Source organism: Gigantopelta aegis, chromosome 3, assembly GCF_016097555.1.
Source record: "Gigantopelta aegis isolate Gae_Host chromosome 3, Gae_host_genome, whole genome shotgun sequence".
In the NCBI taxonomy this organism is placed as follows: domain Eukaryota; kingdom Metazoa; phylum Mollusca; class Gastropoda; order Neomphalida; family Peltospiridae; genus Gigantopelta; species Gigantopelta aegis.
This window is the reverse complement of record NC_054701.1, coordinates 6,006,964-6,029,905: the sequence shown is the minus strand read 5'-3', so window position 1 is coordinate 6,029,905 and position 22,942 is coordinate 6,006,964. Positions and strand designations below refer to the sequence as shown.

The following is a 22,942-nucleotide window of genomic DNA, read 5'->3' as shown; positions in this document are numbered from 1 at the left end:
TAAATGGTTTGATGTAGTGCGTAACAAACGTATGAAATTTGTTAACTTCCGGTTGTCTGCTTTTTGGTTGTGTGAGCGATTTTGATTTTGATTTTGGTGTTTAAATCATTTAATAATGCTCTAAATCTTTTTATTGTTGTTTTGCACATGATAACTATTTATGAAACTATGTCTAATGACAATACAGAACAACTTTTCAGACTTCAGTATCAAATAGCGTGAGTTTTCTTTTGTTTCAGTTTCCTCCCATTATTAAGTAGGACCATTAAGGTCGACGACAGTCACTTTTCGGATCCTTGTTTTGGCTTCGTATCGTACGCAATACATATAGCATATCCAACGATAAAAAATTTGATATTATATATTTGACGGCATGAGTTCCTTATTTTTCCAATAACGATTTTAAATAAATATTTGTTAGAATTAGTTTAAGGTTAGGGTTAGGGTTAGCGATAGTTGTATAAAATATCTTTTAAAACAATTTGTTAGACTATAAAACCAACATAATGTTTGAGTTCAAATCCAGGCCTAGCACTACGTCATTTGTAGTAGTGGGGAAAATACGGAACTCTTTCCAAAACTGTACCTTTTTCAAAATATGGATCTCAAATGAAATTACGGTAAGATATGTTATATTTATTTTGTATGAAGCCAAAACAAGGGTGCGAAAAGTGACTGTCGTCGACCTTAGAAGCTATTCCAATGTTTTGTCTTACATGTTTGTTCTATTCTCGGAACCGGCGTGACGTCACACGGCCTAGTTACCGATCATCCGGGTCTTTGTGGGTGAAGCAAAGCCTAAGTGATTACTGGTTTACATAGAATAAAGTTATCATATTCACTTTTTACATGCCTTACATATTGTCATTTATTTTCTGTAGCTAACACATAGTTGCAATACGTCTTATGTGTATTATAACAGCTTAGGTTGCCATATAAGAGAAACGAACAATGGGAATCTGAAATAGTATAATCTATATTTAGTACCGATGTGTTTCCGTGTACTTTGAATGTCGAGGGGACAGGGCAGGTTGGGCAGAATATAATTTTTGTTGATGCAATTTTCAGGTAATGTTAATTATAAATTTTAACAATTTTGAAATGATAAGATAATTATTAATATAATAATTATGATGTGGGCTACAAAATATATAATTTGTATTTATAATAAAATTTGTATGCATGATTAAGTTAATTATTTTTATGATTTAATAATTATTTTATTTCCAAATAATATGTAATAATTAAACAATGGCAAAGTTGTTACTTTACAAGTTCAAAATTACAATAGTATTATTGTCATATCTTATTATATAGATGTATTGGCACAGTATAATGTTCCACTGAATACATTCTTTTATTCTTAAAACAAAATACAGTTTCTTGAAATAATGAAATGCTTTTGTTTTTACAGATTGCAAAATTACCACATGATGTTGCCCTTCCTTACCGCTTGAATGCAGGCAACAAAAAATAGCAATATTAAAATATAGCCATCCTCAGACCTAGACATCTAGGGGGAGCAATATCTCTCTCTACTTACCCATCACACCTGAGATTAGTTTCAAGGAGAATAATATATAGTTTCCTTTGGCATGTGAATTTATATACATGTAGTATCAATATGGTAATATTTTAAATTGCCTCCCATAAACTACATTAGGGAGCAAATAATCAGTTCCCTCAGTTATTTTCATGTCGAGGTCTACAACCTAATAAAACATAAGTGTTACCTCGTCGAACAAACATGCAAATGTTTTAATAATAGGGTTTAACCTGGTATATTTAGTAATAAAACACAAAAACTTACCTGAGTAAATAATGGTTAATATATATATATGTATAATATTGGTGTTTTATATCTAGTCACAATGGATATTGCAGATATTTTCTTGTTCAGTCTTGTGCTGTATTGGAATTGTTATTGCAGTTCAATTTAAGTAATATCTACAAAACTAATTTTTAATAGTATACAGCTGGAGAAAGGAGGCAAATATCATGGTTGTTAATAAACTGATCTATATCGGTATGCTTTCTACTAGACTACACATATTTAACCTAAGTTGCTTTTAACCCGGGTTAAATTACCTCATGTAGATGCACTTATGTAGCATATTCAAGGAAAATATATGAATGAGATAGTTAAATGCTATATTCTCCATGTCAAATAGTGTTTTCAAAATGGAAAACAAATATCAGATATGGCAGTTGACCATTCATTTTATTGCAGGTAATTTCTAAAGCAGATTACACACACAAACACACACACACAAACACACTGAACTGTAGAATACCATGAAACTACATATATATGTAAAAAGGTAAGTCCTCTAACTTGAACAAGTAAAATTTACAAATGTACCACAACCACCAAATTACATTGAATAGAATAGATTTTTATGTATTTTTAGATTTATGTATGTGTAGTGTTTTCCCTAGCTTGTTTTAGCACGGTGCAGCATCATGCCTCAATAGTCTTAGCACCATCTTCCCTTAATCAGCACCATGCTGCTCTGAGATTAAATAAGCCTTTTTCACTAATTAATTCTAAAATTGCCTTTATAAAACACCCAAAAAGGTATTATTAATTAATAAAATATGCCTTTTACATTTTTTGCCATTCATTTATTAAAGCAAGCACATAAATTACATTAATGTTTATTTCAATTAATTTTTGTGTATTTTTAATGAAAAAAGGGGCCCGAAAATGCTGAAAATGCCCCAAAAGTGTTTGGTCTACAATGCCTTGACAAATTTCTAGGGAAATCACTAATGTGTATGTGTGTGTATGTATGTATGTATGTATGTATGTATAATGTATGTATGTATGTATGTATGTATGTATGTATGTATGTATGTATGTATGTATGTATGTATGTATCCATCCATCTATCTATCTATCTATATCTATATATATATATATATATATATATTGTATGTATGTATATGTATACATATACATATATAGATATATATACACACACACACACACACACATTAGTGATTTCCCTAGAAATTTGGCATATATATATATATATATACTGAAACAAAGGCACACACACATTATTTACCCTCTGCACCAAAGTAAATACTAACACACGGAGAGAGAGAAGGGTGGGGTGGGGTGGGAAACGACCTATATTTTCTTACTGCAGGCCTGCTACAGACACATTTGCCAAAAAAAAAAAAAAGTTTAAACAAGAATTTAGGCCTATATTATAATTATTATACGTGTGTAATTTAGCAGTATAAACTTATTTTAAAATTAAAAAATAAATATATAAGATGTAGTAGCTGTGGTATGGCAAAATAAATACAAGTATAGATAATATCCAAGCAACTAAGATTAAATGAAATATAAAGACCACACAAATTTAATGATAAAGGAATATACACTTTATTCAAGAACTGGATGAATCGTTTTGTTGGGGGGTTTTCATGGAAGACGATGGAATTGTGTATTTTATTTACAGTACATGCTTTAACAATTTTGTTTGCTAAATTAATCTCTGCTGGTGTCAACAAGCAACAACATTAAAGTCAACGTAGTCACATTCTGTGAGGGAAGCCATGGAATTCCATCAGGTTTGTCGTTTTAATGACCCTACCCACAAGCGGCGCCTAGTCTCTTCTTTTGGAAATTTGTAAAACGATATTTTTTTTAACATCATGTTATGGTTTATGCAGCCAACTGCACAACATGTGTTAGACATCGTGACCGTTAACTGTTGTAAATGATTGACCAAAGTTGCCTCATTTCACTATCAAACCATACGTAACTAAGGAGAAGCTTCACCGCGTCACGTGATAAACAATGGCGGCCAGGGGTCGAAGTACCCGTATGTTCGGTTCCGAGAATGAAAACGTTTGATGGTAACCACTGATAAATAAAACATGAGTTCATTAAAACTGGTTGTGTTTGCATTTTGCATTAATATGTAAGTGATGTTGTAATATAGTGATGCAATATCACAGATTTAAGATATATTTCTAAATAATTATTGTTTTACAACTTTATAATCTCCACAAACCAAAGGAATGTTGGAAAAAAACTATATTTAAAACAATATCTGTCAATATAATACCTATTGCACCAGTTGAACATTTTGCAGATTATGTTAATATTAATTTTAAGCTATTGTTTTCTACAGGTTGATGAATGTTTCTTGTTAAATATAATTGATTTGCACACTAATGGATAAGTATGTTAAAATTGTTCCACAAAAGCCGAGTTCTTGTCTCGAGTTATTATCCTGTGGTTGTGCCGTATTGGCGGAGAAGCTGTTCATCAATGACTGTGGGATCCATCTGTAAATCTTTCACAAGACAGCTGGAGCAAGAAAATGTGCCAGAAGCAAAGATCTCCATTGACTTGATGGTGGCACATGTTTTGGGAAAAACTACAGTATGTATGCTTATTTACAGAAAACTGAAAACTAAATGCTTGATTTTTAAACTCTATTAAAAAAATATTATAAAAAGGAGAAAACTTCAAAGTTGACATGCATCTTAGTGTGTTTTCAATAATTATCAATTCACCGTTTTAATAGTGTGTTGATTGCTTGGCATTTTAGGCCCCAAAAATATATATATTCTCTGGTATTTTTTTCCCCAGTCGGTAAGGCAGATTAAAAAATAATAAAAAAAATAATAAAAAAAATAATAATAAAAAAATAATAATAATAATATATATATATATATATATATATATTGTTTGTTGATAATATAGTTGACTAGAAATTTACGCTAGACATGTAACAAGTCAAGGTTAGTACAGTGTCTTGTATATGGTTTCTCTCTACACCTATTTCCTATCTATTAATTCTTGTGCCATCTGTCCCAGCACTGCAACATTTTGGACAGAATCTATTAACCTGTTTGTTCTACATCCTGTGGTCAAATTTATTTTTGAAGAGCAAAACGAAACGGAAATTATGTTAGAGGCTTTTTTGTGAGTGTAATTTGATGTTTTGTTTGAATCTGCTTGTATTTTCAGCTCCACGGTGTCACACCATCTACACATCTTAATACTGACCAGATCCGGCAACTGGAGTCCATGTGTGAACAAAGAAAGAGGAGGTAACACTGTAATACTGGCAGAATGGATGTTCAGGGTGTATTTCCATGTGAACTGTAACAACTACATCACTGTAATACTGGCAGAATGGATGTTCAGGGTGTATTTCCATGTGAACTGTAACAACTACATTTGTACATGTACCTCTACAATTCCCATTCTGATATAGCTTTCAGTTTGCATTCCTTTTTCAGATTTAATTAAATGAAGCATTTTTTAACAGTACAAAACAATAGTGTACTGACTTAAAAATATCCAAATTATTGAGCATGTTTAGTCAAACTGAATTTTCTGTTTAAAACCATAATCGTTTTTTGACATTTTGCAAATACATAATCAAGACAAAAATAAATACCAAAGCATCGTTTTTAATACTGGTTCAAGGGAAACAACTTTAGACACATCTAAAAATAATCTAATATCCAGTTGGACTACTTACTCTAGTGGTGTTTATTTTTAGGATGCCTGTTCAGTATATAATTGGAGAGTGGGATTTCTGTGATCTAATGCTGAAGGTTCAGCCTCCTACTTTGATTCCCAGGCCAGAAACTGAGGTACGTAGCACACAGCACCTGTAAAAAATCTCAAACAGTCTGACATAAATTGCTTTAAACAGCCACCCAAAGAAGTAAACAGAAATGGCTGCTAAAGACGGGTGACTGCTTATTACTGGTTACAGCAACTGGGGTAATTAGGGAATAAAAGGAAATACATTTGTGAGATCCCCAGCATCATTAACACACTGACAGTTTCATGTATACAATGTCAGTTCAGCACATTAATGCTGAAAAGTTTGAATCTGTGTTAATTTCGGCTGCTCTTCCATCTTCCAGTATCGTGAAATCAGGAAATGACTTGTAGTTTAAGTTTCTTTATGTGTTCTTTCACTTTATTTATTGTGCATGCCTGTTTATCTGACTCCCAAGTTTCTTTAGCTTCTTTCTTGCTCTCAAACTGAATAAATATGTTCAAAAATGTCTTTTGCTGATCTGGACCCGTCCTCAATGTTGTTTTCAAACATATATAATTATATTGTCTTCAATACCAGCACATTCACCGAATCTGTTGGCCAAAACATCACCACCATCATGTTTAACACCATCATCATGTCCATGTGAAGCTTGCTCTATTATCTAGCTGTGTTTGCTCAACAAACCTGCTATTATAGAAACACTGTAACAATTGTACTCATGTCCACTTCATTCCAATATACCGGTATGTACAGAACTTCACATACGTTGTTTTCTTTTCATATTCGTGGTATTTTCTTGCGCAAAATAAACAAGTGCAATAAATAGGAAGTGAAAACAACGTAGTGAAGTTCTGTATTTATTACATACCTTCTTTTATGTTTTACAAAAACGGTTTTTAATTTAACATAACAACACTGTTAAATCTATGATCAAAACTCCTTTCATGAATTTACTTAACGTTAAGAATCGTAATTTGCGGCAGCCTTGTGTAATGTTTCAAATACGATGTGACATAATTTGTAAATCATATATGACATCAGTAAATAAAAGGCGCTAACTGCAGTAAAAATAAAAAGGGAATTTCCCCATTTAAAAGTTCCAGTCTAGATCACACATATGTGCTATACAAAATAAATTTATCACACAGTTTGAAAATGTCTTTATCACTATAGTAAGCTTGAATAGGTATGTAATAAATCACATTTAAGGCTGATTCCCTTCAGCAGCTGGGAACCACATTTAATATTTGTATCAATTTGTGCTATCAAATACTGAATCTGCTTTTTTATAATTTCAATTGAGTTACTAAATGATTAACTATCCATGGGTTCAGTTCTTGACATGATACATGCTGGAAGATACTTCAAGGTTATATTCTTTATCTATGTATTGTGTGGGTGCAAAAAGGCATTGTCAAGTAACAACCGAATAATTTGGCCTTGTTTGTCTCAGTTTGTTCTTAAAGGATTGTCCCTCCTCTAAATGAATCACAGTTACTACAAGGGAAATGAGACTGGGTTAATTTATTAAAACACCATGTTGAACCACTTTTCCCGGTTACAAAATGGCTTATTTTTCTTTTCTGTGATATTTACAGTGCTTCCATGATTTTTTCTTTTGATTGTTTCCCACTTTTTTCCTCTTTCATAATTGTTCCTCTTTAAACATAGTATCTATCTCACTGTATCAAAATAAAAAAAATTAGTTTCACCCATATTGAAAATGTTTTTAGGATTGTTCCCTTCATAGTGGCTTGGTCATTTGGCTTTCCAATATCAGCTCATTCTCTGCTCATCATTCCAAAGACAAGGTTGTCCTTTGAGCAAAGGCACTTTAGCTAGGTTTTTTTAAAAACTTTAAAAGTTTGAATGCCAAGATCACCAGGGAATTCTAGTTCTGGAACCTTTTTCTTAAAGGGAGAGTAAACTCAAACGTGAGCCTTATGTGTTGGAAAGATGCATACCCAGACCACCAACACATACTGACACTTTAAAGGTAAACTAAACTCAAACGTGAGCCTTATGTGTTGGAAAGATGCATACCCAGACCACCAACACATACTGACACTTTAAAGGTAAACTAAACTCAAACGTGAGCCTTATGTGTTGGAAAGATGCATACCCAGACCACCAACACATACTGACACTTTAAAGGTAAACTAAACTCAAACGTGAGCCTTATGTGTTGGAAAGATGCATACCCAGACCACCAACACATACTGACACTTTAAGAAATGGAAAACCCATAATTTTAGAGTTAATAAAAAAACGTGATTATTCCTGCGAACTGGGGACAGCCATTTTGTTTCGTATTTGTTAGCTTGGGGTTCCGACCAACTTCTGTATGCATAGTACGGTATAAACAAATGCTCTAATTTACAACAAGGCGCTTTGCTTTCATCAACCTGACTTGTAAAACCACATAAATGACATGATAGTATAATAAACTATTTAACAAAATATATTTAAATTTGCATCAATAGAATGAAATGAAGTTATAGTACTTTTAATCCAAAGAAAAAATGCATATTATTAGGCCTATTGGTAGAGTACGTTGGGAGTAAAAATTACCACTCACAATACCCAAGTGACAATTTTTTTTCTTCTGTGGGACTACATTATTGGTCAGTTGTGTGATTTTAGGTGAGAAATTCTACTTAATCAAGGGTTTTACAGAATCCTTTACAGTAAGAAAGCAGGACGGCTGATAATGTCCATTACCATTTTAGGGATGGCAGGTTAGCCCACAATACTCTGTGATGTAAATAAAACTGTTCCATATTTTTTTGTGCCTAGACAGCGGTAATTAATTCCTGTGACTTGGTTACTTTCCAAATACACACCTGCCAGTGAGGAATCACAGGTACAGGCCACGGAAAGAAAAGACCAATTAACTAAGAAAACACTCCAATTATCATTTCAGTCCATGGGTTCATGTATGGACAAAACATAATACAGTTATTTCAACACTTTGACAATGATAATATATATATATATATATATATATATATATATATATATATATATATATATATATATATATATATATATATATATATATATATATATATATATATATATATATATATATATATAATAATATGTACTTATTGCTGGCTTACTGGAATGGATATTATTACAGAACATTGCGATGCATCCGCAAAAATCAGCTACACTTGTTTCTTCAGTTCTAAGACTAATTCCTGACATGACACATTAAGTATTACGTAACCACTGGCGCGCCAGAGGGCGTATTCACTGGGATGGTACAAAATGGCTGCATCTGTTATATATAATAGCCGTCACATTTAACCATTTTATTAATTAATTATAAGAGTATACTTGTTGATAGTAAGCAATAATGTGCATTATATATCGTTGAATATGCATACCATTGTTTTTTTAATATATATTTTCTGGGGAAACATGATCCGAATCCCCATAGAACCTAGCTTGCCACAGCCTTGATCCACCTGCACAATTCCCAGCACAGAAATGTCTAGAAATGTGGATTATATTCTCACATCATTCAACCATAGTACACAAATTTTGTTCTATTAATTATCTGTAGCGTTTTTGCATTACTTTAACTTCCATAAACATTGTTATCAAAATCTTTGAGAATGTATCCATTTTCAAATGTTTGGCTTTTTCCTCTTTTTCAGTAAGTGCTATAAGTTATTTGATTGTTATTACATTCTGTGTATTTAAACTGTTTAATATATATTTAATTTTTTCAACATAAACAACAAAAAACTCATCCACCAAGATCATCATTATTAGTGTAAATGACACTGGTTAAAGGGAAGTTATTTAATTGACAGGAACTTGCCAACTATGTGATCTCCCATGTGCGAAGAGTTCGACAGAATCAAGTCAAAATACTGGACATTGGGTCTGGATCGGGGGCTTTAATCATTGCCATTCTACATGCTTTGCCAACGGTAATTGTTTGTAGCTATTTTCTGCAATGAAGAGAATTTGTAAATATTTCCAGCAGTTAAGACTTTTTATGTGATTTTAGTTTGAGTAATATTATTATTTAGTAATTTTGAATTAAAGACAATTGTACATAATAGGCCCTACATGTATGTGGATATTTCAAATTTTTAATTTTTATTAATTTCATTTCATTAAAAAAAATATTTTGGTAACTTATTTTTAAAAAGAAGAAAAATGATTTAAATCAGTTACTTCAATGCATGTACTAACAGTGGTTAAGATCATTGTTTTTTAACACAGGCCACTGGTGTGGCTGTCGACATTGCGGATCATGCATGTAGTCTGACGTCAGAGAATGCTCAACTGACCGGGGTGCACCACAGGCTGATTGTGGAAAAGCTGGATATTACAACAGGTTTGTTATGTGTGTGGCTCAGCGTGTTAATATAAGATAGATGAAGAAGATGAATTATGGGGGTTGTATGACAGTTGCATAAATGCAAAACATATTTATTACTTTTTATTCTAAAATTTTTAAATTATACATTGACAAACATGTCCATTAAAAAGTACAACTAAATGATGCAATGGCCTCGGTGGTGTAGTAGTTTTGCCATCAGACTTCTGGTTGGTAGGTACTGGGTTCGTATCCCACCTGAGCCAATGGGGGATTTTTCATGCCAGTACCGGCTCCAACCCAGAATGAGTGCACCGCTAGGCTTAATAGGTAGGTGTAAGGCCACATACACCGAGTTTCACCCACTTCACGGGTGAATTTATGGGTGTGTCTCCCGAGTGTATGACCCCACATGGGGGATGATTACCCGGCATGCACTGCAGGTTCCGTGTACCCCAGGTTCGGGTGATACCGAAATAGCTCAACTGACAGCAAGCGTGGAGCACGGACCTCCAAAGAAAAAAAGTCTTTGTCTCTGTGTTAAATGTTTGTGGAGTTTAAAAAAAAAAAGAAGAGCATTCTAGGAGTATTGCTAAAGCAATACACAAAATTTCAGCTCAGAAAGCAAATCTCCTAAGTTCAAGGGCCATAACTGTGAAAAATTGGTAAATCGCCACGAAAGTCAAACTTGAACTGTAACGGTACATGATAAATCTTTACACAAATTTCAGCTCAATATATTAAAGGCGCTCAATCACGGATGGTTGACCTAATTAATGACCCAACAAAGTATTATATGACAATATATACATTTGGTTTGTACCTAAACGTAGCCTACTTTCTTGAACCATCTACATAACCAGTATATTCCACTTATTATTGATATTTAATAATAAAAAAAATTGAATTATGTCAACGGTCCATAATTCAGAGAAAAATAACAACTATTTGGAGAGCAGAGGTGTGACGTATTATTTTGAGTCACATGACGGGCATCCCCGAATAACCGCAGTGTCAAAACGATTTACCAAGCTTGTGTAACAAGAACGCTTGACCATCCTCTACGACGTAGGGTAAATAGAACAAAATAACAATGATAATAAGTTATTAAAAATTAATAAAAACATGCACTGAATAATAAGCTTATACATTAATTTATTTTAGTAACAGAAGCATGTTAAAAGTCGACAATCCCAACTAGTTAGGCCTTTGCATTTATAGGTAAATTTATCGTTAGTCATACACAAAAAACTCTAAACATCTGGATCACAAACACTTTCATTTTCCACCTTGTCAAATTCATTTTATGCAAAAAATGCCATAACAGCTGACTTGGGATAGGAATCGTTACATTTTAAAAGAATACTCTGAACTAGACGGTGTTTATTTACGATGTGACTATATATACAACGGCTGTGTATATATTTTAAAATTATTTATTATATAGTCAGCCCTCATTTGCCAAGTCTCTATACACGGCGGACGTTTATATAAAATTCTAAAATATATTATATGGTTGTCGTATATACAGCCTCATCACTAAAGTCTGTTTTGCCGTATTTTTATGACTTTTCACAAGAAGACTTCCAAATTTTAAAAATGAAGCGTGTCATGGAATTCCCTCGATTGTAGTTTAATTAAAATGTTTTGGATCATACAATAACTAGGTTTGGTATTCCAAATGAATGTAATTTCCATTTATAATCCATATTTAGAAAAATAAGGCCCACTAAATCTGTGATTGAGCGCCTTTAAGGCACTGTGCAAATCTTTTTTTGAAAACCATATGTGGAACAGATGGAGACAAAACCTATAGTCCTCTCTGGTTGAACTGGTAGGGTACTAATAATTATGTGTAGTAGCAGAATTAAGACAAAAATAATTAGGAAATCTTTACAGGTTGACTGATCATGGGGAATTCATATGATGACACAATTATCTCTTACATGTTTTTTGCCAAAAATTCTTTGATGTGAAGAACTGGCTGCAGTTTGATAGTTATTATATTTGATGTAGATTCATGAATTCTAGACGAAGCCACTCTTTAGTCTGTATTTCCGTATTCTAAATCAATCATGCAGAGGGTAATGTAAAACGGACACATGTAAAAAATGCAAAATATAGCATGTGGTAATCTGAAAACAGACTTTAATAAGCAATTTAATCATTGTTTTGAGTAATCATTCTTGAGACCAAACTTTTTTAAGTTATAAATTGTATCTTGTAGCTTGAGAAGACCCTGCAAATGTTTTTGTTTTCTTTATGAATCTCCCACTGTATGCTACTGTGTTTTGTGTTTCAGATGTGGCAGAGTTATCTCGTTTGTGTCCGTTTGATTTGATCGTGGGCAATCCTCCATACTTGACAGATGAGTGTTTGAATAATTTGGAGACCGAGTTGAGGTAATGTTCCCATTTATTTGTCTTACACAACCACTGGTGAGAATACTATTTGTTATTTATCGCAACACATACCAATAACACACATACATGTATTATCGATTTAAACACATATGACTGGCTGCTCCAATCCTAGGTGATGACCTGATCACAATTGATTGCACTGTGATGTAAAACTGGCCTCGGTGGCGCAGTGGTGAAGCCACCGGACTACAGGCTGATAGGTACAGGGTTCGCAGCCCGGTACCGGCTCCGACCCAGAGCAAGTTCTTAAGGGCTCAGTGAGTAGGTGTAAGGCCATTGCACCCTCTTCTCTCTCACTAACCAACTAACAACTAACCCCCGTCCTGGACAAACAGTCCAGATAGCTGAGGTGTGTGCCCAGGACAGCATGCTTGAACCTTAATTGAATATAAGCACAAAAATAAGTTGAAATGAAATAAATGTGATGTAAAAGTTAACCTAGAACTGATTCTACTTTAACTTGCTTATTTTTCAATGACTATACATTCACGGACAAAGTTATTATTTCTAATTTCTATGACCAGTGGTGTCATGGTTTTGCCATCAGACTTGAGGCTGGTAGGTACTGGGTTTGTATCCCACATGGAGCAATGGGGGATTTTTCATGTCAGTACCAGCTCCAACCCAGAGTGAGTGCACTGCTAGGCTCAGTGGGTACACATACACAGAGTTTTATCCACTTCACGGGTGCGATTATGGGCATGTTTCCCAGAGTGTATGACCCTATATGGGGGGTGATTACCCCGGGCTCGGGTGATACCGAGATAGCTCAACTGACAGCAAGTGTGGAGCACGATCCTGTCAAGTAGTCCCATATCCCATATCAAATGGAAATACTGCGGCTTCACGATTTGTCTCATCATCATCCATGTTTGTAATGTTAAAAAAAAAAGAGTTATTATTTTTAAATTTATGATTAGGTTATTTACAATAGTAGTTAGATTCAGATGTTAATCGTTTTTAATAGTTAAATTCTCAGTTGACTGTAATTTTGACATTGTTTTTTTCTTGTTTGATAGTAAAAATGACAGTTCTGTTGTTTAATAATAAAATTTACCTTGTAGTTATTTTCTTTAACAGTAAAGTTGACCTTATTGTTGTTGTTTGAAAGTAAAATTGACAATGTAGTTCTCTTGACAGTAAAATTTACCTTATTGTTCTGTTGACAGTTAAATTGATCATGTTGTTTGTCAGTAAAATTGACCTTGTTCTGTTGTTTGACAGTTATGAAGACAACAAGGCTCTGTATGGTGGACCGGACGGTCTCGATGTGACGAGATCCATCCTGGCTGCAGCATCCAGGCTACTCCGACCAAACGGGTGAGACTATGCTGTCATCACGCCACATCCCAATGTCAGTATTCAGCACCATTCCCAAATAAGGCTGTCCTTCTTTAAGGGCCAGATTATAAAGTGACAGATCTCCAGCTTTTTATTTTACTGTAAATAAGCCCACAGCAAAGCTGATGAGAAATGTTGGGTGGTATGGATGGTAACAAAAAACAAGTACAGGCCACAGTCGGAGAGACAAGGCCTGAAAGTGGAGGTGGACAGAAGTTAAAACTTTTTAACATACCCCTATACCGCTACAGTTTCAGGCATGTCCATCCCGGGCCTCATCTCTGGATAGCCAGGGACTTGGCCCGCAACAGAAAGTTATCTGGACAATTTAGATATTTATACTAAAATGGGAATGGGTCTATTTAGTAATTTAGAAGCGCATTCCAAAAAAATAAAATTATATATAATAGTGTACTCATTGATAAATTTGGTCACATTATTTCGAGTTTTTTCCTGGATGTAGCTTGTTTAATTAAATTTACCTTGCAAATAACACTACAGTTTACCATATTTACAATAATAATTGAAATTTTTTCTGTTTCTGTTCCTGAAGGTCTGTGTGGATGGAATTAGGATTAGGACAGCCTCTGGAGATCAAGACACTGCTTGAAAAACAGACTGGGTACCACTTGCAACATGTCGAAACACTTCAAGATTTTACAAACCGGTACAGGGCATTTTCCCAGTGGTTATTTACCTGTTAAATATACTTAGTCCAATGATAGAGAGGCCTGCTGCCAGACAGCAACAAGGAATTTGGTGTAGCAGGTTTGAATCCAACCAATCAACACTTCTTGTTTTTATATATGTACACTTTTCTAGATGATATACCAGTGATCATCAGATGGGTCGAATAACGAGTAGACCATACTAAAATTGTAATTGGAATTACTTTTTAGGCTTCTGCCAGAAAACAAAATGGACCATAAGTGCCCCTACTGGGTGGTTCTGGGTTTGAAATCTTTTGAAATTGGACACAGCGTTTAATGTACTTTGACAATTTTAAACAGCACTTCCTTTACTATAACCTTTCCAAGATTTTAAGGTACCGGAATGTAATTTGATCCTCTGTACCCTCTGGCAGAAACCCTGCCTTTGACACGTCTTGCAGATATATCTTTCATGTTGGATGTCCTTAAAAATGAATGCAAACTATTTGATACTTTTGTTACAATAAGATGGCAATGATGAAATCTTATTATCTTCTTGTTTTCTGCTTACAGGCTCCCATTTGGGTGGGGGAGGCTTATTTTTGCCCAAATTAAACGAAAATGCCTGTATCTCGATAACATTATTTTCATTAATTAGCATTACTACCAAAAAGCTATACAGGGTTGCAAATGAATCACTATGCATTTTTACATGGATTAAAAGTAATTTTGTTTGTAGAATTATGGAAATACAGTACATGGTAAAAAGGCCTCAGGTTAACACATTTTGCCTGAAAATCTGTATTTTGGGCCAAATTTGAACCCCCTTCCCAATCTTGTACGCTTTATGCTAGCTATCTTTTACAACAGTACATTCTAATTCTGTCAAGATTACCTGATAAGTTGTGGAAGGTGTTTATCACAATGGTTAACTGTGGATACTTAAATCAATCAACATCCTGAATTTGGCACAATGTTTCCAAGTATAAAACTAATGCAATATTAAGGTATAATTATCTTATGGTAATTAGAAAGTTTATCATATAATATCTTACATTTTCAGTGCAATCAAAGTATGGGATATTTTTCACATCATATACTTTAAGAATTTGATAACTTTGCAAATTAGATGTAAATTAGTCGAGGTCTCGGCGCTAGGTTTATTGACATTTAAGCAAATGTACTTGGGTGACACTCCATGATTGATGTATGCATTCATAGTCATCAAATAAAAACATTTCAATGGCAATTTGACACTGAAAGCTGTCCAGCGTTCAGAAAACAAAAAATGTTAGGCATAACTTTATTTTGATGTAAGGACATCCAAAATGACGTCATTAGAGTTTGACGTCATTTCCATTCAAAAATACACTGCGCCACATATTCTTACGTCATTTGAATATCTAGTAATGGCGGACTGGAATTAAAGTTGCGTGTACAGTTTACAAAAACCTGTTGTATTAAGCTTGAGCTTATATGATAAAGAGATTATTACCCTCGTGTATTTCGGTATCATCAGTATCATATATTAGGAATAAAAATAATGTATTATGCTCGCCAGAGGCTCACATAATACAATTTTTATTCCTAATATATGATATTGACGATACCGAAAAACACTCTGGTAATAACCTCTATATACTAACTCTATTGAAAATACACCAGTCAAATTTATAGTTGTAAAAAGAATATATACTCTTCCAAAAAAGTAGGGGAACTCTAATAAGAATTTACAATTGCCAAAATTGTAAGGTATATTAGCTGTGGGGAATGGTTATATGATAATAGTGAATTAATTGGGCAAACATTACAACCGGTAGTTTAGTATTACAGTAGGTTTTATGATCACCAAAGATCTTGAAGGACGAATGGGGTCAGAAGTGAAATTTGAAAGTTGACATGTTTTTTTATTAGTAAAATGCAAATTCAGACAACAAAAATGACTAAAAACAAAACAATAACAACTGTATGATCAACAGAATGAAAAAGATTGACAGAAATAATGTTCCACTGTGATTAATCGACCTTCCTGGAAATTGTCAAAATCGAGAATGACACCCCACGCACGTGTATGGGGCAACTGCGTGATCTTCGTGCAAACTATGGAATGTGTTTCGGTGTGTTGATAAACAGACCTGAACGTTCTTTACTAGGATGTTTGTGGTTAAAACGTATGTTCAGTTTAATAGTTGTTATCAACATTAATATTTCAGGTTCCCTTACTTTTTTTGAAGAGTATAGAAAGATGCAATTGTGCATAACTGGATGTTTTCTTGTAGGCAATAAATAACTCAAAAATTGTATACACAGGTTATGGTTATTGTTATTTTATAGCTATCTCAAACATGCGATAGCAATATTGACTGAAAATTAGGTGCATTTTCATTAGAGCTCAGTATAGTTTCTAATGAAGATAATTGTGGTTTAATACTGCGTTATTATTTGACATTTATCTTCACAAGCATGGGCGGATCCAGGAAATATTTTTAGGGGGGGGGACCAAAAAAGAAGGGCACATTGACTCGTCAAAAGGGCACCTTACTACAAGTTTTGATATTTACAATTAATATGAATTCCTACAGTTCTACGTCATAATATACTAGCAATAATGAAGTAAATTGGCGTCACTCGCGTTAGAACCTCAATGGGGCCCCATTGAGACTCAATAACACAGACACATATCTGCAAGCTTGCGCATGTACACGAAAATCTTGATTTCATTTATCTACAATATAATTATTGTTTACTTAAAAAAAAAAAAATTCTACAAACAAAAAGGGCACTTGGACATTTTGAGGGCACTTGAACAATTTTTTGGGGGGACGCGTCCCCCTGGTCCCCCCCCTTGGATCCGCCCATGACAAGAATGTGAAAAGATAAAGAATCGAGGCCTAATTCACTACTTAGCTCTGTTAACATCGCATCATCCTTACATGTCTTAGTACATTGTACTGTGAGATCACAAAGTTGTGACAATTTACTGAATGACTGGTAGGTCCCTAATCTCATCCTTTTAATGCAGTGAGATATAGCTTAGTGGTAGAGCATTCATATGTTAAAAATCAAATGTGCTGTGGTGTCGTTATACATTCTTTTTTTTATTATCTTCAAATAAATTAACCAGTTGTTACTGTTTTGCTTTTAAAAATGTATTTTAATAAAAATTAATTGATACATCAAGTCTTTGTAATATTACAGTTTCCACATGCATACTTATAAAAAAAAAATTCTCAATAATTCACTAATTACTAAAATATTATTGTTTTTCTGCAGGGACAGATTTTGCCATCTTGAATATAAACTTCTAACAAATGAGGATCCTTCATCTCAAAAATATTTTGCTGTTCCAGTCATGTGATACGTTGCCTGTAGTAGCACGATGTCCAGCTGTGTGGTGGATTCCACTTTGACAATGAAGATTTAGCATTCATATCTGTGATATATCAGAACATTCAACATAGAAGCTTTTGGTGTTTCATAAATAATGACATAGTACAAGTGTAGCAAGAGAGAATGTGACAAGAGGCAGGTTTAAAATCAGGAATTACTGAACTAATAACTTATACTGTAAATCACCGGCCTCGGTGGCGTCATGGCAGGCCATCGGTCTACAGGCTGGTAGGTACTGGGTTCGGATCCCAGTCGAGGCATGGGATTTTTAATCCAGATACCGACTCCAAACCCTGAGTGAGTGCTCCGCAAGGCTCAGTGGGTAGATGTAAACCACTTGCACCAACCAGTTATCCATAACTGGTTCAACAAAGGCCATGGTTTGTGCTATCCTGCCTGTAGGAAATGCAAATAAAAGATCCCTTGCTGTCTGTCGTAAAAGAGTAGCGGGTTTCCTCTCAAAATCTGTGTGGTCCTTAACCATATGTCTGACGCCATATAACCGTAAATAAAAATGTGTTGAGTGCGTCGTTAAATAAAACATTTCTTTCTTTCTTTATACCGTAAATCCTTAAAGAGAAGTCTAGGCTTTTTGTGATGCTCCGAGACCCAGCTTCTATTCACAGCAGGTTCCTTTCTTTTTTATTCATTAAAATTTTTAACATAGCCTTGTTGTAAAGTCATCTTGGGCTTCCAAACGTTTCAGAACTCTTACCTCTCGGGGGGAAAAAAAAATCATCTCTGCCCACTCCTCCTTTTGACACCATGCAACAAAAATGACACGTGTAATGTGGTATTAACCTGGCAAAGCTACAATAGCATAAACAGCCTTTTATGTTAGGCAGGCCTTTATCTGATCGCGATGCTCCGATACTGAGACCCAGCTTCTAATCGAAGTACCAGTCTTTTTAAGTCAGGCCTCTATTAAGGGATTTACGGTATATGATTTTTAAAAAAACACTTATTGTAATTAATTGAAAAAATATATAGAATGAAATGATTGTTATATATAAGTTTCGTTATCCACTTGTTAATTATAAAACAGATAATTTATTGTTTTGAAGGTTAGATATACATATTTATGTAAAAAATAAATTCTCCTAAACATGCACTGTTGTACAGTCAGCACCAATCTGGAAGTTACGTCTTTTTTAATGTATTTTGGGGTTTTTTATTGCACAATAATTAAAGTTACATTCTCTGGTTATCATATTATAACATCATATACAAATGTGAAATACAAGCTCAAATGCACTTTTAAAAAAGTCGTGTGTGTTCGCTGTGAACGGATATCGTCAAACGTATAAGCTTGATTCGTCGCCTGTGCCGCCATAGCTCGGCAAAGCACAAACGACAGCCTGTTGTCAGTTTCAGTTAACACGTGCGTTTGCCGATTTCAAACTGTAGAGTTCGTCTCAGTTGAGGATACGGTACTAGAGTCTTTAGTTAAAACCGGTTTGATCTTGACAACATATTATCGACACTTGTACCTTCCTATTTCAGAATTGATATTTTATAAAGTGTTAGTAGAACTTTCAAAGTTTAGTTTGTACACTAGTAACACATTAATCATGTATATATTTTTTAAATAAAATATACTAAAGTAGACAATGAACGTTTTCACTTCTTAATTTTACGTGTTAAAATCAACAAATTCAAATAAATATTATTTCGTTTGGAAAGGGTAAAGTTAGGGGGGGGGGTATAACGACATCAAAGATAAAGCATATTGATTTAATAATCATCTGACCCCATACAACCGTAAATAAAATGTGTTGAGTGCATCGTTAAATAAAACATATCCTATCCTTCCTTCCATCTGCTGTTGGATGTCTAACATTTGGTAATTTTGACATATAATCTTAGAGAGGAATCGGGTGCATGTGCAGGGGAGGGTATTGGAGGTCAAAACCATTACTTGCCCAAGCTCAAAAAAAATTGTAATGTATTTTTTTTGGGGAGCATGACCCCATATAAAGTTCGCTCAAGACGGTCTATAACCTCAACCCCGCTGAAATCCCTGCACACGCACCTGGGAAACCCGCTACATTTGTTTTTTACCAAAGGATCGTTTATATGTACCATCCCACAGACAGGATATCACATACCATGGTCTTTTATATACCCGCCGATGGGGATCGATCCTAGACTGACTGCGCATTTCCAAAAAACACCTTTTTAGGTATAAGTAATGAATAAAAATAACATATAGTCTTGTTACGTAAATCGAACACAGTACCCTCTTCCTCTACCGCTAGAGCGTTACGTAATTAGTAACACCCCCTTACATGTAACGCGTATGCCAACAGCTGGCCACTGTCAAAATTTCAAGGCAAATCCCCCACTCACCGACCCCTGGAAAGGCGTTGTACCATACCTCTATGGATATAAATATGTTTTGGAGATATGAGATGACCCCTCAATCAAGACAGTTAAATTTGTTAAAAAATTGCGAAATCTCACGTGATCTCTTGTTGGGGAATTCTATACTTGTGATATGCCAGTGAAAACCGAGATCGGTACAAGCCTGTCAAAAGTGTCCCACTTTCAAAATACTGGCTTTGTTTTTTACCTGGATAAGCCAGCATAGTGAAACCAATGCGGAGTGCTGCGTCATATATGCACCAAACGTAATTGGATTTTCTGTTTATTCCGGATACTGCCGCTTTAAGGATTTATTTGTGTAACATCATATTAAACGTCTAATAGGTAGAGTTCTGTATATATTATGGTACGGCATCTTTGCCAAAAAGGTCAAACAAAGCATACACCCATTACATTGGGCTCTTGTGAGCACAGGTACCAACTTCTTCAAATCACTTCCAGGAAATTACATCTTTATATTTTGGTAGTAACAAGGTTTTTTTAATTGTTTTATTTTATCCCACGTCCTCCTCATCTTTGATTTCCATTTGATTACTTCCCAATCTGGCAGCTCCTCCTATATTTTAACTTCTTTTGTTGTCCACCTTCACATCCCAGTCCTTGTCTCTCCAACCTCAACAGGTGCTTGTCTGTTGTGGCTATCCGTGCCACACCTGCCATTTCCTATTACCTTTGATGTAACAAGTTCATTTTCAAATACACAAAAATTTCCCCCAAGAGGAAGAAGCAGTTTCTCTAAGAATCCCGTGGTCTTCGCGGCTTTCAATTGTCCAGCATTCAGAATTGTCTATGCACAACCCTGCTTTACTCAGTAACTTCATAGACTATATTCCTAATTAAACCTATACTTTCAAGAGTGATAGGTAGAGTAGTGTCCTATATTTCACGACTAAGTAAAACGAATGAGATTTATACCTGTATTTCTCTGAAACAATTTAGAAGAGTACAAGTTTTCTCTTTGATACAGATTGTCTTCATTAAGCAGCACATCTACATTAAATGAACAATCGGTTTATATAAATAAAAAGAAAAACAAATGTTTGTATTAAATAATTTATTCAGCAAACTTTTAATGAAATTCTAAAAACTAAATATATCATATGACCATTAATGATAAAGAGTTGGCATAATAATTTGACAGTAACTAGAAAGGTGGCTCAGTTTGACACATAATGGTAGTTGGTACTCAGAATGTACAACAGATGGCTGCATGGCCGTGGCATTGTCAGTTGTATAATACACGTTTCATTAGGGAAATGTGTTCGACTTTGAGAACGCTTCTTTAAATGTGGTTGGATATTTGGGTCAAAGTGAAAGTATTTTCCTAATGGCCGTTTCTTAATTGAACATATGGGGAGGGGAGAGGGAATATAATTATTATTTTTCGACAGGCAGGTTTTCCACATTTTTCACATATGCACACTTGGTTTAAATAGGTATTTAAAAAAAAACCTGCTTACCCACACCATGTGATAAATTCAGAAACAGGTCTTGGCATCAAAAGGATTAAAAATTAATGGACATTATCATTTCCTTTTATATTAATTTACTGCAAAATTTAATTTAATATTAACAAAAAGAAAATAATGTTGGAAACATTCTCCGTTCATTATTTAACTGTTTAATAGAATACAGTTCTTATATACATGCTTATTCACTTAATCAGTCAAATCTTACTTTGTTAATTTATTAGCATATTAAATATAATCATATTTAATTACCTGTCTAAGATCAAAAATCAATTTTTTACTTTCAGCATATGAATATTTGTTGGAGTGTGTGTGTGTGTGTGTCACTGGTCATTATACATGTATCTATAATTGTTAGTTTTAACTGTAACTTGTAACAAGTAACTGATGCCTTAAAGTACATACAAAAAAATATGATAAATACAGTCTACTGGTCCAATAATTCAGAAGTGTATTTATTACAAGTACTTTGTAATACAAAAATACAAGGATAATGTTTTGTATTGCAGTGCATAAATATTTTTAGTTTTTTATTAGAATATGACTGATAACATGTATACAAAACGACTGAATCATATGTACATGAACAAATAACATTTGAGCCTGATGGTACACAAAATTAAGCCAGTTATACACTTACAATGGAGAAGATGAACATCTTAAATTAAAAAAACCGAACATCTGCCCCATATAGCTTTATAAAGAAGTATTTGTAATAAACCCCTAAAATATACCTGTACTAAGCACAATGTTTAAAGGAATCCAGAGTTGAATACTCGTAACTTATGGTATTGTGGGGTAGAATTGCATTCTAAAAAAAACCCTACTGGTTGTCGTTCATGGCAACCGGATGAGTTGTTAGTACAAATGGATGTGTTGCCAGTACATTGATATAATCTTACACCCTGTTGTCCCAATAGTTTGCAGAGAGAATCCCAATTTTGTTTTTAGAGATGACAATGGTGTGTCTCCAAAAAGATCACATGTCAACTGTCAACAATGTATGAATGTACTCCCTTTGGTAGATAAATGTTACCACTCCCTCAATGAAGGTTTAACAAGGCAGTTTTGAACATACCAGCCAATGTCGTCAGTACTGATCTGAGGATGGGGGTGTACTCTTAAAGCAACAATTCATTAAATAATTTCTAGCATGCCTGCCAGATGATGTATTTATAATACAGATACCGAGTACTCATTTTTATGATAAAAATAAAATCAGTGTTTTTAAGCAGAGTATATTTTTGCAATTTTGGTTTTTAATTCATGTATATTTACACATTTAGGATGGAAAACAATGAGACTAACACAAGTTTGTTATTACATGAACACTGTAACAGATCCATAACATCGGAATTTCATTCAATAAACACAAGTATCAGCAAAGTATACTTGA

The 22,942-nt window shown here is 34.1% G+C and overlaps 1 protein-coding gene across 2 annotated transcripts; it reads left to right on the top strand.

Moving 5' to 3' along the window:
- Window positions 1-56: 56 nt before the first annotated feature.
- LOC121369442 (MTRF1L release factor glutamine methyltransferase-like) lies at window positions 57-17,995 on the top strand. 2 transcript variants are annotated; one of them, XM_041494540.1, is made up of 10 exons: window positions 57-218; window positions 4,228-4,405; window positions 4,997-5,079; window positions 5,538-5,631; window positions 9,374-9,493; window positions 9,792-9,906; window positions 12,191-12,290; window positions 13,536-13,631; window positions 14,206-14,319; window positions 17,576-17,995. In XM_041494540.1, the coding sequence occupies exons 1-10, from the start codon at window positions 148-150 to the stop codon at window positions 17,658-17,660; spliced, it is 1,056 nt and encodes a 351-aa protein (XP_041350474.1). In that variant the 5' UTR covers window positions 57-147; the 3' UTR covers window positions 17,661-17,995. The 2 variants fall into 2 exon arrangements, with proteins under 2 accessions (XP_041350474.1, XP_041350475.1); XM_041494541.1 differs by having other exon boundaries at window positions 4,152-4,405.
- The last annotated feature ends 4,947 nt before the right edge of the window (window positions 17,996-22,942 follow it).